At 43.6% G+C, this 16,520-nt stretch overlaps 1 protein-coding gene across 2 annotated transcripts; it reads left to right on the top strand.

Annotated features, from left to right (window-relative positions):
• The first annotated feature begins 3,590 nt into the window (after positions 1-3,590).
• rorca (RAR-related orphan receptor C a) lies at positions 3,591-15,690 on the top strand. Of its 2 annotated transcripts, none has more exons than XM_086282133.1 (10): positions 3,591-3,866; positions 9,029-9,114; positions 9,222-9,363; positions 9,481-9,921; positions 10,028-10,149; positions 10,827-10,959; positions 11,288-11,395; positions 11,566-11,676; positions 12,416-12,528; positions 12,651-15,690. In XM_086282133.1, the coding sequence occupies exons 1-10, from the start codon at positions 3,860-3,862 to the stop codon at positions 12,810-12,812; spliced, it is 1,425 nt and encodes a 474-aa protein (XP_086138259.1). In that variant the 5' UTR covers positions 3,591-3,859; the 3' UTR covers positions 12,813-15,690. The 2 variants fall into 2 exon arrangements, with proteins under 2 accessions (XP_086138259.1, XP_086138260.1); XM_086282134.1 differs by lacking the exon at positions 3,591-3,866 and adding an exon at positions 4,631-4,849.
• Positions 15,691-16,520: the final 830 nt, after the last annotated feature.

The raw sequence follows: 16,520 nt of genomic DNA, 5'->3' as shown, positions 1-16,520 counted from the left end.
GGAGGAGGAGGAGACATCCCTCGTGTTTTGGAGGAGATGGGGAGGGATGAGAGGTAAAGAAGCGCGCGGAAGTGGTACCCTATAGTTTGACATACTGACCTATTGATGCGAACCTGGTGCAGGTGAAAGAAAGGTGCAAACCAGATTACAGCCACACAGAAAGTCCAAGTGAGAGATTAGTAAGCATTTGAAAAAGGAGAAGGGAGAGGGTTTAGCAGGATGAGGGAGAGGAGAGGAGAGAGGATTATGGAAGCCAGAGCCTGGATCCTAAAATAATCCTCTCAGTGCACTGGGCTCGCTGCAGTGTGTGACAAAGGCCAGCTGAGGTCTTATACTGTTGTTGCATACATGCACCACGCTGTGAAACTTCACCACTCACTTCTGAACGTGTTAGCATCATTAGTGCAGTCTCTGTTTTAGAGCTGATGGCGATTTGATTTGTTCTTTGATTTCTGTTTCTCTGACACACACACGCACGCACACGCACACACACACACGCACACACTCATTCCATTTGACTTAATCTGGAAAGCTGGTTGAGCGCTACGTGCCCGTATGTGAAGCTCTAAGCGCCCCCTTCTTTCCATGGGCAGTGTTCTAATTTGGGTATTGCCATGGTTATATAAGATTCAGGGTCAGGAGGTCGGTGACGTTGGCGGCGAACACCAGATAGATGTGTGACTACTTCATGGCGACATGATATAATCCGAAAAAGATAGCAGATGAGGATGAGGAAGGAAACATACTGAATGCTGGGGAAGAAGAGGAAGTTTACATTTGCAGAACAAAATAAAGCTGAACGTTCCTCCAGCGTTTCCCAGCACTGTATTCTTAAACAAGGACAATCAATACACTGTGGCTCTGCATTTAAGTTTAAATGTTTTGCTTTCCTTTTTGTTTCAAAGATGTGTGGGAGAAGTCGTACAACGAGAATAGCAAAGGCGCGCAGTGTACACAAACCTCCGACAAACAATGAGCACAAATATAAAGCATGCATAGGTGGAGATGAGAGACTGATATGATTCAGGAGAAAAGTATTCACTGTGGAAAAAGACAAGAGGAGACTCACCACGCATGCACAGCAGAAAAACCAGAGAAGGAGGGGCGTAAAAGCTCTGCGTTGCTCCACTAACCTACTTACCATAATCCCTCTCTTCTCCCTATTTCATAACTGTGCCTACGTTACATGATACACTCGTCATCTCGCCCACGCCTGCAAATCAGTTATTTACATCAGAGCTGTTATTAATCGTTTTGGTGTGCTGTACGGTGCCGGGGTGTTTCTGCTGCGCTGTACACACACCTACTTCAACAAACACAAAAGGGAATCACAACAGGAATGAAAATGCATGTCATGCACAGAAGCACAGCTAAGCACACCCTACATCCCTCGCTTTCCCTCCTGATGTCTTTCTTTCTTTTATAACTACACTACACAAACACTGTGGTCAGTTCATTAGTCTGTATTTTATGGTTAAAAGATTTGCTCTCAGCTGCTTCCCAAGTCCAACATTTAGCCCGGATTTCCCCATATCAGGAAACGGAAAACAAAACAAAATGCAGCACAACAACCTGTGCTCACACTTAATTCCTCTAGCCAGATTAGTGTTTGTTAATCCTGTGATGTAATTAAGCTCTCTTGCAATGTATCCAAGTAAAAGGTAAGCTGAGCACAATCTTCATGTATATAAACATATCTATATATCTATATCTATATATATATATATGGGTGTTTAGTTTGCAAATGGAGTACCACATTCTTTCAGCTAGAACATACTAAAGTAAATGGAGTGTTGTTTGTGTGACTATTCTTACTGACTTCTGTATTTACACAAGAAGTGTTTACCATTTAACACATTTTCATTCATAGAATTTATAACTATGCTAAAAACAGTTTTAACATGCATGCAGATGTCACAGCGCTGCAGTATATTTAAAGACAAAATGTTTTTCAGCCTATTATGGGTCACTTTAACAGCCATGAAGAATAAATAGATTTTCAATGTCACATGTCATCATCTCTGCTGTCAGGATCTTTACATCTCGCCTGTATTTAAGGTTTTTATGGAGGTCTAGCTTGTAGGTCCAATTTTAGGCTGGACAGACTTTGCCAGTTTGTTCTTAATGATGTGATGTGTGATCATTATTTTGTATTTTGGCTTTCATTAGTGGTTTTTAAAAATACAAATGATTTGGGGACACCAGCCTGGAGCAAAAGCAAAAACTTCTGTGAAAAAATAGTCCAATTTGGACTATTTTTTCACTTAATGCTTTCCATTGATGCTGAATTAAAGTAACACACAGTATGTGGGGGTTGGGGCTGAGGCTGCTCTGTCAGCCAGCGCTGCCTTCTTCATCAGGATGGGGAACTTCACAGACTGGAATATCATAAAGGAGACTTCACTACTAGCTGACTAGAAGACCAGCATTCCCCAAGCATCACATGAGGCAAACTGGCTTCTGTGTGTCCAGCCTGGGCATTTCTGGTCCCTGTACATCTGTAGAGAGGCCTTGGTTTGCAATGCCAGCAGTACGTAAGAATGAGCTTCTTCTGAAGGGTATCTGCCCTCTCCCATAGAGGCAGGGTGAGGAGCTTGGTGGTCTGAGGTACCAGAGTAGAGCTGCTACTCCTCCACATCCAGAGGAGCCAGCTGAGGTCATATGGGAATTTAAATGGAAAGGGACTGGTTCTTATCTAGTGCTTTCCTCAGAGCCCTATGCAACATGCCTCCTTCATAAAGGCACTTCCCATATGGAAAAGAAATAGTAAAAACATATATGATTTACTCATGAAAGTGGCCAATTTCTCATTACTTTCATATATCTTTTTAGTATGTATACAAAACATACAAGTTTCATTATATAATTTGTATGGTTTTCACTCTTGTATGCTTTTCATACAAGTTTCATACAAGACAGATAAAAACTTTATAAGATTTATATATATCTTTTCCATATGGGTTGGACTGGAACAAACGACCAACCTTCCAATTAGTGGATGACTGACTCTGCCTCCTGGGTTACAGCCATCTGACCAGGATCACCCCTGAACACCTCCCAGGAGAAGTGTTTGGGTCATGTCCTTCCAGGAAGAGGCCCCAGGACAGACCCAGGATTACATCGCTCCAGCATATCCTGCATGGATGGCTGGTTATGCTGCTTTACTTTAAATTACGACTGAAAACTATATTAAAAAATAAATATATGTATATGTGTATATATATATATGTGTGTGTGTGTGTGTGTGTGTGTGTGTGTGTGTGTGTGTGTGTGTGTGTCATTATTTATATACCTAATAAAGCTGTGATAGTTTGAGTTTTTGTGTTTGCTGCTCTCTGAGTGTTCTCACACTCAATGATGGGGGGGGGTCTTGGGGGTCTCGGGGCCTCCCTGGCAGTCTGCGCGTGCCGCAGGTCTGCAGGAGGAGAGTAAACAGTTCCCACGCTGGTCTGCTGCCGGTCTGAAGTGACACACTGCCACACTTTCCCACGCACGCGAGAGCCTCCTTAAAGCGCGAGGGGGAGGGGGAGCGCGCGTCAGCTCTCTGGGCACGAGGCGGGCGGGCCGCGGGATGAGGATCATGTGTAGTCCACGCGCCGAAACTAGGTTAGAGCGAACCGCGCAGCAGAGAGGAGCAGAGCGCAGAGCAGGCCTGGAGTTTCCCGCAAACAGAACGCACATAGCGGAGGCGTGCTGTCACACACTTGCGGGTTACGGATCCATATGAGGAGTCGTTGTTGTGACGGTTTCCAGCGGCTCCGGTGTGGAGCGAGTAAGTGCGCGTTGCTGTCACAGTTCCTTGGCTTCATTTCCACGCGGACATTTATGACCCCAACAGTCGGTTAGACCCACGGCAGACATGAGAGGTGAGGTTTCTTTTCTTACTGTGGAAAACGTGACTTTTGGGTGTATTTGCGTGTTTGTTCGTGCGCTAGCGGCCGCAGAAAGTTTCCGACTACGCGCAGCTGATCGGACGTGAAGTTACCAGCTGTCACTTCAAAGACTGCCAGGCTCGTTTGCACACTTTTGACACAAAGAGTGAAAAATATAATTTTAAAAAGAGGGTCGTGTTAAACATAGATTATGGCCGTGAGCGCGGATCCGAGCAGGGATTCGTGATTAGAGGAAATCTAATCTGCGAGCGGCTCCGGTTATGTAAGAGGCAGGGAGGAGGAGGAGAGCGGAGTGATTCGTGGCTGCACAAAAACCTGCAGCCAGGATTGTTTACGTTATTTCCAGCATCAGCTCTCAGTGATTATTAACCTTCCTACTGTTTATACTTACAGACACGCTTTAGAAGTAGTTTTACTGTTAACATGTTAGAGCTGCCTGCTGTGTGATACAGTTTACTACTACTAATAATAATAATAATGATAATAATATGGAGGTTGTTTGAGTTTCTCTTTTGTCCCGGTGTTTCCTATAATTCATAAATCAGAGAGTTTTGTGTTTTCAGACTCGGTTTTTCTGTGAAAGAGAGAGAGGAGGTGCTCCATTGACCTAGTTCTGTCATTGAGGATTACGGCGCGTGCGTGAGTGCGCGTGCGTGTACACCGATACTGTTGTCAGATTAATAAAACACAGTCGATCATTTCCTTCAGGGATGTTTTCATCGGATGGGAGCTGAGCTGGGACAGCCTGCTGTCTTTAAAGATTCAGTTTTCTTCAAAGTTGCAGATAAAATAATGGGACACAAACGCGTCTCCTCCTCTCATGTGCGTGTTGTGTTTGGAGTTGACTTTGCCCGTTTCAAATGGCTTTTGCGATGCTGGACCATCATGCACACCGCTGTGACAGGCAGGATATGGACACAGCAGGGTTACAAGACACAGCCACTCACAACACAAATGTAAGCTAGATCTTAAAGTGCACTTGAATTTGGCCTTTTCCAGAGTCATGAGTGTAACTGAGTTTGAGGCGGGTGGGTGCAGAGAGTTTCATACTCGGTGCCGCTGCATTTGAGCTCAGTTACCCGCCCCCCAATCAAAGGCACGGTGGCAGTAAAGAGGGACGCCGTCTCTGCTGTCCAAGGACACTGCTGTGCTGAGCTCAGCATCAAAGCCACTATCTGTGGGCTGTGCAGCCTTGGGGAAGTTCACAGCAAGTTACTGTATGTGTCAAGGTGCCCTTTGTGTCTGACAACTGCATGCTAAGATTCCAGTCCTCTTATCTAAAGCTTTAACTCTTCGTGTAACCTGCAGGCTGCTGTGTGAGCACAGTGTGACAGCTCTGTGTGTGTTATGACTGCACTTCATTCTGCAGTCACTGTGTTAAAAATATCATTTTGTTCTCTTTAACATTTGTTTAGAGTAAAAAGTATCATAATCCATTATCATTTGATAGGTGTGCTAATACACGATAAGCATTTCTGTGAAAGCAGATAACAGACATGCGAACAGACGTAAAGAGATTTTAATTCAAGGTGACTGTGATTGTTTCTGCACAGTCCTGAATTTGTTCCTGCTGTTTGCAGCAGCGAGCGCGATTACATGCTGGGAAGCGAATTCCTCAGTCCGTCTTTGCTTGTGTTGCACAGGCCCACTTGGGTTTGAGCTTGGAGTAGCGCGCACACACACACACACACACAGCCAGCTGAATGCACTTTATCTTTTCTGATCAATGGTGCGGGATTACAGAGACCCGCTTTCTCGGCAGACGCAGCACTGTGCTCAGCATATAATTATTTAATACAAGGCAAACAAAAAAGTAGAATGAAGGCGTGCAAATATTTATATTAAGGCAATCACTTTAAATGTTTAATTGTTAGCAGTGTAATACAGCCAGTGTAAAAACGTGAAGAGAAACACCCTTTTAATCTGGCGAGGCTGACGTGTGCAGACAGGCTTGTGTACGGCACATTGTGTATATGCACTGACGTGGCTGGCTTCCAGTGATAGGCTGGTTATACTTCAAGCCAGATGTGTCTCATTACATTTGTCTGAAAATCTGAGATAATTAGAAGAAAAAGTGTACTGTGGGAGTGTGACATCCTCTGTGTGCAATAAAATGTTTCATTTCACCGCAGATCAATCTATTACGCTTGCAGCACATTTTTAAAATGTTCGGGGTTAGTGTCAGGCCACACTGTGCTCCATAGGTAGGTCAGTGGGAGGAGAAGAAGAGAAAAGGCAATCATTACTCCTCATCTACCGGAGCTGTACAGAAAACAGGTGGCCACTGGGGCCCTCAATGGGAAACCTGTAGAAAGTGGGTAATTGAATAACCTGGCTGCAGCAAGCTCTTCAATGGCAACCAGTCCTCATGCTATGTTGCACAAAACCATATGCCGTGCTATACCACACATGCCCCGGATACCCGTTCGATTATGGGTTAAGTGTACAATATGTCAGGTAAATGTAAAGTCTAGGGCAAATAGGACCTTGGACGGTATTTGATTAGCTGGGATAAGAGGGCAAAGTCTGCCTCGCTCACTGTTTACAGCGCTGACAAAGAAAGAAGTGTTGAGTAACTGGCACAAAAGAGACTTTTACATGAAAACCTCTTTGAATTGGAAGGTTTCAAAGGCCGTAAACCTGATGGAAGAATAATTCTTTTTGAATTGGAGGTTCCAACAGGTAGCACAGCCACAGGTAGCACAGCCTGTGAGGTAAAAGTTTACATATTTGAGCTCGATCAAGCTTCACTTATACAGCTGGTGTCAGTTAGTACTGAAGCCACTGATCACTGAGCTAATATTAGGTTCTAATGTGACTGTGTCTAAAAACACACAGATTTCTGGGCTTAAACATACAATCTGGCATTGAAACAAAGAGGAGTTTCTTTGTTTGGTCCTGGAACAAAAATGAATGCTGAGAAATAAACAGGGCGAGAATAAAGACGCTCTTGTTCAGACCCGTCCTGCACAGCAACATGTTTACGAATCACAGCAGCGTGTGTTAGCCTTTAGGGCTCGGCATGATTAATCTACAGGCTGGTATTTACACAAAATCAAGTGTACTTATGTGCAGCATTTTAGTTTATGCAACATTTATTGGTTTATTTGGCAAAGAGCCCCTGAGAGCAGGGGAAATCTCTGCACAGCCACTCTGCACCAGGGTAAAAATAGATTTATGGCCAAGCTCAAAGTCAGATGCGATTTCACTCAAACACCTGACATGCTGTAACAAGTTAAGACCTACTATTTGCTGCGTCTGCCTGCGTTTTACTGTACGACATGCTGCTGGAAATAAGTTGGATATTTGTGTCTTCAGTCTAGTCTCCTTCTATAATCAAATGTTACACCCTTGTCTTTCTAAACCAGAAGCAGGAATCCACCCCGCCTGTACTTAAAGACCAAGTCAGGTCTGATTCCACCTTAAAACCTGCCAGAAGCAGGATTGTGTTCCTTGCAGGCTGCCAGCGCAGGCGCCTCCCCTCCACTGAATGGGAAACTGTGTCAGTGGAGCAGCTCTTGTTTGCTGAGCTTGGCTGTGCCGCTCAGCTGACTGGCAGGTGAGGCTGCGACTCACAGGCCTGACTTCTCCCTCGAAAGCCAATAGGAGCGCAGGAGGGTGTGGGACTTTCGTCACACTGTTGCCGGGACAACCACCTTTGAATGAGTTCGTTCGTGGAATGCAGCCAGATGCAGTTATATAACAGGCTGAAGGGCGGGGTAAGGCTCTGAGGGGGGAGCGATAAAGGGAGCAGTGGAGAATGGGACTTTTTTTTTTCCATTGCCTTTTATTTATTTATATCCCACACTTACGTTTCAGTGTCTAGCTCGTTCTAGATAAACCAGATCCTTAAAGATATGTCACCTGTGCTGCACACAAAACTTCTCTATAAGGCAAAAATAAGGGGAAATTAATGAGGCAATAAGTCAAGATTTGCAGGATGTCAGTCACCGATCCGTCTAATTTAGCCTCAGTGTGTGACGCAGGTCTCTCCCCACGCAGAGTGACTCATGAAATTTATTGGTTGTGAGTGGTTTAAATCAGCCCCTTCAGAAAACAGCAATTTTCTCAAAAGCTCTGAAGACCAGTTAAATCCTTTTGTGTGATTTACCGGTTACCTAATGCCCCTTGTGACCCAGCAAAGGTGGTTTAGTGGATTGTTTGGTGCGGCTGAGAGCCCTAGAAAAATGGGATTTTGCACACAGCATACACGGCGACAGTCAGCGTGGCAGTAATAGCTGCTGTTTACCCGCTAACATTGTGTTCAACCTGGAGGAAAAGCTACAGAGCAAGAAAGAGCTGTGAAACTTTATAACCCAGGGCCTCAGCTAATGCAATTGACCTGCTATTCTGGGCTCGAAGGAGGCCCGGCTACTTAGATAAACAACATAATGAAAAGAACAGCCTGTTCCTCGGTAAGAAGGCTCAGGCTTTCAGTGAACTCCACGGGTGTACTGTGTACGTTTCTTTTGTGTTCCTTCTCCTCCTAACATAATCACAAATGTGTCTCATCTTCATCCGCTGCATTTCAAATATCGTGCCGCAAAGATGATGCAATGCCAGTTTCTGTGAGGAAAAGTGCGCCAAAAAGTCTCCTATGCACGGCCGCCACTCGATCTCAAAAAGCTGAGCGTTATGTCAGCCTGGAGTAAAGGCCTGACAATACCTGCATTCAGCATGACTGCCCTAAAAAGCAGACTCTGTTCTGGGTTTTCTGCAGAGGATTGAATCCGTTTTCATTTTCATTGAAACTTACTGATATTTTTATTATAAATGTGACCAATTCGATTTTGCCAGTAAAATCATAAAGAAAAAAATGTTTCTGACAGTTAAAAGCAGATATAAATAATTGATCAACTCTTGTTTTAATAAAAGGTCCAAAAAATATTGAGAAACGCCGCGAGCAGAGCAACAGGTTTGCTGAAAACAGGTTAATGTTTCAGGCGTCGCCCACGCTGAGAGATTTTAACGATGAACGAGTGATGGATTACGTCCTTTTTATGTTTTGTGTTTTATGTGTACTCTGTATAAATTGTATCATATTTCTGTTATTGTCACATTTGTTCTGATGAATCTGTACCTGTGAATGTGGATTTCATAGTTTCTCGTTTTTCTGCACTTGTCTCTCTCTGCAGCTCAAATAGAAGTCATTCCCTGTAAAATCTGTGGGGACAAATCATCAGGGATTCACTATGGTGTCATCACCTGTGAAGGCTGCAAGGTGAGCAACATTCATCAGCAGTTGGTTTAAAAACAGGAAGAGCTGATCTTTAGAAAGTGTCGATGCGTTTTGTCAGATGCGCCCCTCACGTCTGCTTTTGTTTGCAGGGTTTCTTTCGGCGCAGCCAGCAGAACAATGCCATGTACTCGTGCTCGCGACAGAGGAACTGCCTAATCGACCGGACCAACCGTAACCGCTGTCAACACTGCAGGCTGCAGAAGTGTCTCGCTCTGGGCATGAGCCGCGATGGTGAGTTCGCTTACAAGATCTGTATTTAATTCACTCCAGTTTTCGCCCATCACAGTGGTGAGACGCTAACGCTTGTTTTACCGAGACCTTTAAATGTTTCGTTTTTCCCCACTGCAGCTGTAAAGTTTGGTCGAATGTCCAAAAAGCAGCGTGACAGCCTGTACGCAGAGGTCCAGAAGCACCAGCAGTCCCAGGAGTGCGGAGGGATTGGTTCCCGCGAGGAGAAGAGCGACACGGCTGACCATGGCCGTACCTACAGGAGAGGCTCCAGCGCCACGCTCAGCGATCTGGACGACATCACAACGCTGCCGGAGGGGCTGCTTTTTGACCTGCCGCTGACCCCGGACGATGGCGGAGGAGACTACTGTAACCTGGATATGATGGGAGGAAGTGCAGGCAGCGGCTCCTCCTCGCAGAGCTCCCCAGAGCAGACCAGCTTGGACTTTGGTGACGGAAACCACAGCATCAAGCATGAGTACCAGCTGCTGCATGACTCTGGACTCTTCTCACACGCCATCTTCAACCCGCTGCCTGACGGCTGCTCCCTGCTCGAGATAGGTCAGCATCAAACCCTCTAATAAGACGTTCATGAATATTAGAAACCTCTCGAATGCTCTTGCAAATCTAAAAACAGAAACTAAAGTAAGACTTTCTTTTGGTTCAGAGCGCGTTGCCCAGAATGTGGTCAAGTCCCACATCGAGACGAACCAGTACACCTCGGAGGAGCTCAAGAGAATGGCGTGGACCTTGTACAGCCCAGAAGAGACCCGCTCATACCAGACCAAGGTAAACTTTAGACAGATTATTGCTGACAAATTTGCTGCTGACCTAAACGAGTGCAGAGTCATTTTTGAGGGTTTTTTGTTGCTGCTGCGAGTCCAACTGTAAACTTGCAGAAGTTGGTGAAACTGTAAAACAGAGTAACACAACACAGCTGGTATTGTGCGCACCATTTCAGCCGCCGTTGTGCGTTTACATTGTTTTCCCTGGAAATCAGTCACACGGCCTCCGTGCAAATTGTGAAAGTCAGCGAGCGGCTGTTTGTTGAGAAACAGTGAGACTTTATGACTTTATAATTAGCTAATCTGACACAGTGGGACAAAAATGATGTGCAGCGTGATTCCAGCTTGTTAATCCTACTCTGTAAACTCACACTGTCCTTTACAAGGTTATCAAAGGAATGCTTTCAGTTTTTACAAAGCGCAGAAATCAGAGGTACGACTTGTTGGAATGTTCCTTTCTTCGTTGTCGCTTTAATCTGAACATTCGTACAGGAAGGCCACAGATGGACACTGCAGATTCACACGAGATGCGTGAAATACTTTAAACCACACTGTACGACCGAAACCCCCCCCCCCCCCCCCCCCCCCCCAAAAAAACTGTAACCATGCCAAACAACTTGTTTAATGTCTCATGTGTTGCTTTAATCCGATGGCCTTCCTGTGTTTGTCTTTCTCTTGCAGTCAGCTGAGGCGATTTGGCAACAGTGTGCCGTTCACATCACCAATGCAATCCAGTATGTGGTGGAGTTTGCTAAGCGCATCTCTGGCTTCATGGACCTCTGTCAGAATGATCAGATTATCCTCCTCAAAGCAGGTCAGTACATGACACACACAAACACAAACGCTTTATTTTAGCTCTCTCAGATCAGAACATCGCAGCTCAAAGTGGTCCCATTGCATTTTAAATCAATATAATTTATGTGTAGTTTTGTGTAAATCTAAATCTTCGCCTTTGTGTATTGTTGTAGTAGAGCATCTTTACTGGAAATGTTGTTGTTGTTATTAATGTGTCAGTCACATGTGGGATTATTTGAAAAATGAAATAAACCGAACATGTGACTGTGGTAACTGGTTTTATCGTGTTTGATCTCTGCTCAGTATGAATGTGTTTATCCTGAATGGCTTTTTGTTTGTGTCAATAGGCTGCATGGACGTCCTGCTCATCCGCATGTGTCGGGCCTACAACCCCATCAATAATACAATGCTCTTTGATGGAAAATTCTCCACTCCTCAGCTTTTCAAAGCTCTTGGTGAGTCCACACGTTTACGGTCTCTTCCTGGCTTGCTAGTTTTCTCTCCAAACAACTTTTATGAAGGGAAGAGCGGAGGATTTTAGGTCATTTTTAAATTGTTTACCGTTCTCATCACAGCCACTAGATTTTTGTTCTGATGCCATTTTTTTCCCTCTCTGTCCCCGAAGGCTGTGACGACCTTGTGAATGCGGTGTTTGACTTGGCTAAAAGCCTGAGCCGTATACAGATGTCTGACGAGGAGATTGCTCTTTTCAGTGCTGCTGTGCTGCTCTCGCCAGGTGAGATGACAGGAAATCACCCACTCACACATGCTAAACTGGTGTAACTGATATTCGGTGCGTCCGAGTACCACCTTGATGCTCTGGTTTTGTTTTTCTAATGCACGTAGAAGGGTCAGTACAGGTTTTCTGCCTGGGATCTGTAAACTTATAAACCTTTTTGTTGGGGATTGATTGCTTGATTGATTGAAGCTTCCCTGTTTTGTTTTTTTTACCTTAAAAATGAATGAACCTGTCCGGATGTCCTACAAATGTAGCATAAGAACTGTGTCTGCATGCTGGGTTTGAACAGGTTTCAATGCAGTTCAAATTTACCTCACAGTACTAGCGCTCACAAGATATTTATAAACCCCATAATTTGCTAAATGTTCTGGCACAAGCTGAAAACTACTGTTGGCCTTTTACCAAAGCATACTATTGATGAATGAATGATTCATCTTCACCCCTACCTTGCAGCCCGCCTACATCATCATTGTATCATAGTATAAAAGTGAAACTGAAACCATGGCGACTGTGGTTAAATTGTGGATGTTTAACAGTCAATAAAAGCTCACGTTTTGGAAAAAGGTGTGCAGTCCTGTAAAACACAGACAGTTATATATATACTTTTTTTTTTATAGCAAAACAATATAAAACTACTTGTAAAAAGCTTCATGTTTTGTTTATATGTAGTTACACATTTAAAACTTACTGGGTTCAGATCCAAACAATGACCCGATGTGACTGCCTTCTCTTTCAGACCGACCCTGGCTGACGGATGTTCAGAAGATCCAGAAGTTGCAGGAGAAGGTTTACGTGGCTCTGCAGCGCTGCTTACAGCGACAGGGAACATCAGAGGAGAAACTGGCTAAGGTACAAAGCCTGCTGCAGCTCCTGTATCACCATTATTTTGGCTAAAACACCCTAATATTTTAACATTTACTGGAAGTTGTGTCCACTTTAAATCCTTAATCTTTTCTACATTTCTCTTCTAGATGGTGTCTAAGCTTCCCACGATGAGGTCCATTTGCAACCTTCACATTGACAAACTGGAGTTTTTCCGTCTGGTTCACCCAGAGACGGCGTATACGTTCCCTCCTCTGTATAGGGAGGTTTTTGGCAGTGAACTCACCTTCCCAGACTCCACAGAGGGCTAGGGCTATTTAGCTAAGTGCTGTGAGTCATATAGTGACACTGAGGTGCAGGGAGAGGAAGATTCAAATGTGGCAACCAGCTGAAGGAACACCAGCCAGCAGCTCAATGACAATCCTGCATGCTACGCTTTAGCGCACACTCCTCTCACCTCTGGCTCTCACTGCTCTGCGAGCCAGTCCTTTAAACCTAACACGACAGGAAGTGCTGCTGGGTAATCCATGCACTTTACCTCCTTTTAGGGAGTTAAAGGAACTATTCAAAAGTAGCCTACGCTCTTTGTATTCTCAAAATTATTTTTCTATAAGACCTTAAACCTCTCGTTAGGTTGAGTTCTTTTCTAATAAATTGGACTCTCGCCGCTCTCACAGTTCCTGTAAGCTATTGTTGAATGTACCTCCCATTCCCTGAACCATTCAGCACAGCCCTGCGCTTGATATAGAATGTACATACCTAAAATCCTCACCTACTTTGTGGAGATTTGCAGTAACGATGCCTGTTTCCATCGTCAGTCTAGTAACTGTTAATTGTTTCTTTAAGTATTTTTGGTAGCACCCATATTTTTTCAGTTTTCTAACATATGAACAAACTGTTTAAAGGGACCATGATCAAACTTTCGAGCAGACAGAGTTTTTAAACTGTGTGGGTCATGGGCGAACATTTAGCGTCTCTGTTGCCAAGCACTTGGAAAGTCTTGCACACGGAGTACAAAACTTAGCGTTTACGCTGAAAATGTCGTAGGTATTTTTATGAGCACACCCTCAGACACTGACGTAAGTGATCTCTCTATTTTTTTTTTAATCTAATCAGTGACCTCAGTCCTATTACCTTTTCCCTTTGCGAATGCCACTTAGAGAGACGCACACAGAGCTATTGTGGGTCTTTCGGAGAGAGACAGGCTGTTGCTGAGATGTAAAAATGTAAACTAGCACTTACGAGTCCTCCTTAGAATCAAAAAATGACCTCTGGGCAAGAGATGTTACGGGTTCGCGCTCATGCTAAACCAGTGAGAAACACTAAATAAACCCTCCCGCTGCCCAGAGTCCAGCCCCCGAGAGGTTATCGTGCCCCCCGGAGGATCCCCTCCTTACCGTCGCCACCCACAGGTTCAAAAGACTCGGGATTAAAGAAAGCTCTTGAATGTGACAGTTAGTGTATCACCACCAGTATGGTTGGAGGTAGGTGGATGGTGGTGTTAGAAGATTTCCTTTCTGCTCAGGTCCTCGCCGCTGTGGGGTCGGGCAGGCGTTCTGATCAGAGAATTCACCCTTCTGTTTCTTGTTCTCCACTCCTTTACTACCTCACCCTTTTCAAACACTACATGGCACAGCAAAGGGTTGACAGAGCCATCAGCTACCCCCCTGAGTTATTATTTCTGCTTCGTATTAGAAATCAGCAATTAGTGCTAAAATCTGAACACCAGTGCTAACTGTTTCAAAATGTACTGTGTTTTTGCTTAAAACTGGACAGGAAATGAGTGCAAATGACCTGCTGGATGTGCTTGCCCTGAGGACATCCTCTCCGATTGTCAGAGCAACTCATGCCCTTAGGTCCAGGAAGCCCGGGATAGATACAGATCTATCTTGAATCCTGGAGACGCACTCTGCAGACAGAGGGTGCGTCTTCATAGCTGGGGAATGTATTGGACTTGTGTAGAAACAAAGGAGCATCCATTCTGCCAATATCCTAAAAAGGCTGTGAAGAAATTGTAATTCTAAGTTCTATTTCGAGCATTTTTTAAGACAATCACGCGACAGATGTTGGATGTCTGCTTTTGTGTAAAAATGTAAGCCAGGTTTACTCTGCACTGCTGGGACAGTGCTCTTCACCATACACTATATTTTGTCAGCTAGTATGAAGGGGGTGTTACTATTGTCTTGGTACTTAAGACAGAGGCATTGTGGGATTGTGCAATGTTGTCTTTCCCATCGTTCTCAGTACATTGAGCTGTTTTTTTGCCGTGTACTATAGCTAATATTTTCATAAGCACTTTGACTAAGTTGACCTTGCGGCACAGCAAGTAATGCTATTTATAATGTAATGTACCAAATACACAGCCACCTTCTTTTCAGATCGGCTGAAAATGGCCGAACGGCATTTAGAGATTGTAACAAAGTGCAATACTTTGTGCGTCGAGCCTGAAAACGCTAGACGCGCTAACTTCATAAGATTGAGTATATTTTGTGAGGTTGCAGGCCTAAAGTCTGTCCGGGGGGCAGTAGTTACGCTCTGCACTCGCATTTCTGTTTAGAGTCACTCAGGGAGATAGCTGGGCTCTCTGTCCTACAGTGTCTGCAGTCAGTCTAGCTAGCAAGACACCTTGCACCAACATAGAAGACCTTTAAACCTTGATCACTGTGTACAGTACATGTTCTTGTGAATGTTTGATTACAGAAGTATCAAAGATTTTACCCCTGTCTAATATCATTATTGCAAAATGTTTTTTTTTGAGTTGTAGATTAAATAGGATATATATAAATATATATATCTACATATAAATATAAAAGATGGATTATAATCTCGGATTCTTGTGTTGGTTTTGTTGTGATCTTTCATTTCTAAATTTTTATCCTTTTATGTGCTTGTTTCTCATCGGTTTAGTGTCCTTTTGTCTTGGAGAGATGTAATTCTATTTTTTTTAAAGAGCGTTTTTAAACATGTCGCCCTAAACTTTCTCTTTGTCATGATCCTTCTGTTTATATTTTCACTCTATTTTAAGATTATAACTATGAAATCAATATAGATTTTAATATGGAATAATTTATGACATGTCATGAATATAAAGCCCTTTAGGGTTTAACACAGTGAAGTGTTATTGCACAATGGTGATACTATATGTGGATTTAAGAATGTAATAAAAGTGTTTTTGCAATTAAAAAGAAAGTTTGTTGTGATTTTGTGTTTTGGTGACAAGCTGCTGGTAAGAAAATTGCTTCTTTGTTAAGTTTTTGGTTGGGTTGGTTGTTGGGTGGCTTAACAAACTAAACATTCTTCTGAAAATGCTCAGGTCCAAGGACTGGGCTCAAAGTAGCTGATGTGGAAAGAGAAGCTTTGAAAGCCGTGCAGGGGGCTGGAGAACTACAGCTGAAGACCAGTTTAAAAACTTTTAAAAAAGAAAGTCAACCTCCTTAGAAGCAAAATAGAAAGCAAAGTGCAATAATGTTTAAGAGGCATCTCCTCAGCTGTGTTTCATGAGCTGGAAGATGTTTACACTGTTCTGTATTTTGTAGAGTAGGTGATGGAAAAATGTGCACCACAAACAAAGAACTGATATAATACAGAGCTTTACATAATGACCCAGGGTTTAATGTAGGCTGTAGGTCAAAGGGCACGACCAACGCACCAAACGTGCCGCAGAGAAATCATTAACAATTCCAACTTCCCAGTTATCCATGTTTAGATTTTGGCACGTCTTTATTACTGTAACTCTCTGTCAGTCAACCCTGCCCATATGGAAAAGATATATATAAATCTTATAGAGTTTGTATCTGTCTTGTGTGAAACTTGTATGAAAAGCATATAAGTGTGAAAACAGATATAAGACCCCTTGAAAAATTATATAATGAAACTTGTGTCCCACCTGCAACTTGTCCGAAATTCAGCTATAAGGCTCCTGACGGTTACCAGAGAGAGTATTACTCGGATACTTTCATCTTTACATTGGCTGCCAGTTAAGTACAGAGTCGATTTCAAGGTTCTGTTATTTGTTTTTA

The sequence above is a fragment of the Aulonocara sp. 'chitande type north' Nkhata Bay genome, linkage group LG23 (genome assembly GCF_057382095.1).
Source record: "Aulonocara sp. 'chitande type north' Nkhata Bay isolate Kocher_YH1m ecotype deep benthic linkage group LG23, A_spYH_male_GT1.1, whole genome shotgun sequence".
Classification (NCBI taxonomy): domain Eukaryota; kingdom Metazoa; phylum Chordata; class Actinopteri; order Cichliformes; family Cichlidae; genus Aulonocara; species Aulonocara sp. 'chitande type north' Nkhata Bay.
This window is presented reverse-complemented; position numbering and strand designations above follow the sequence as displayed.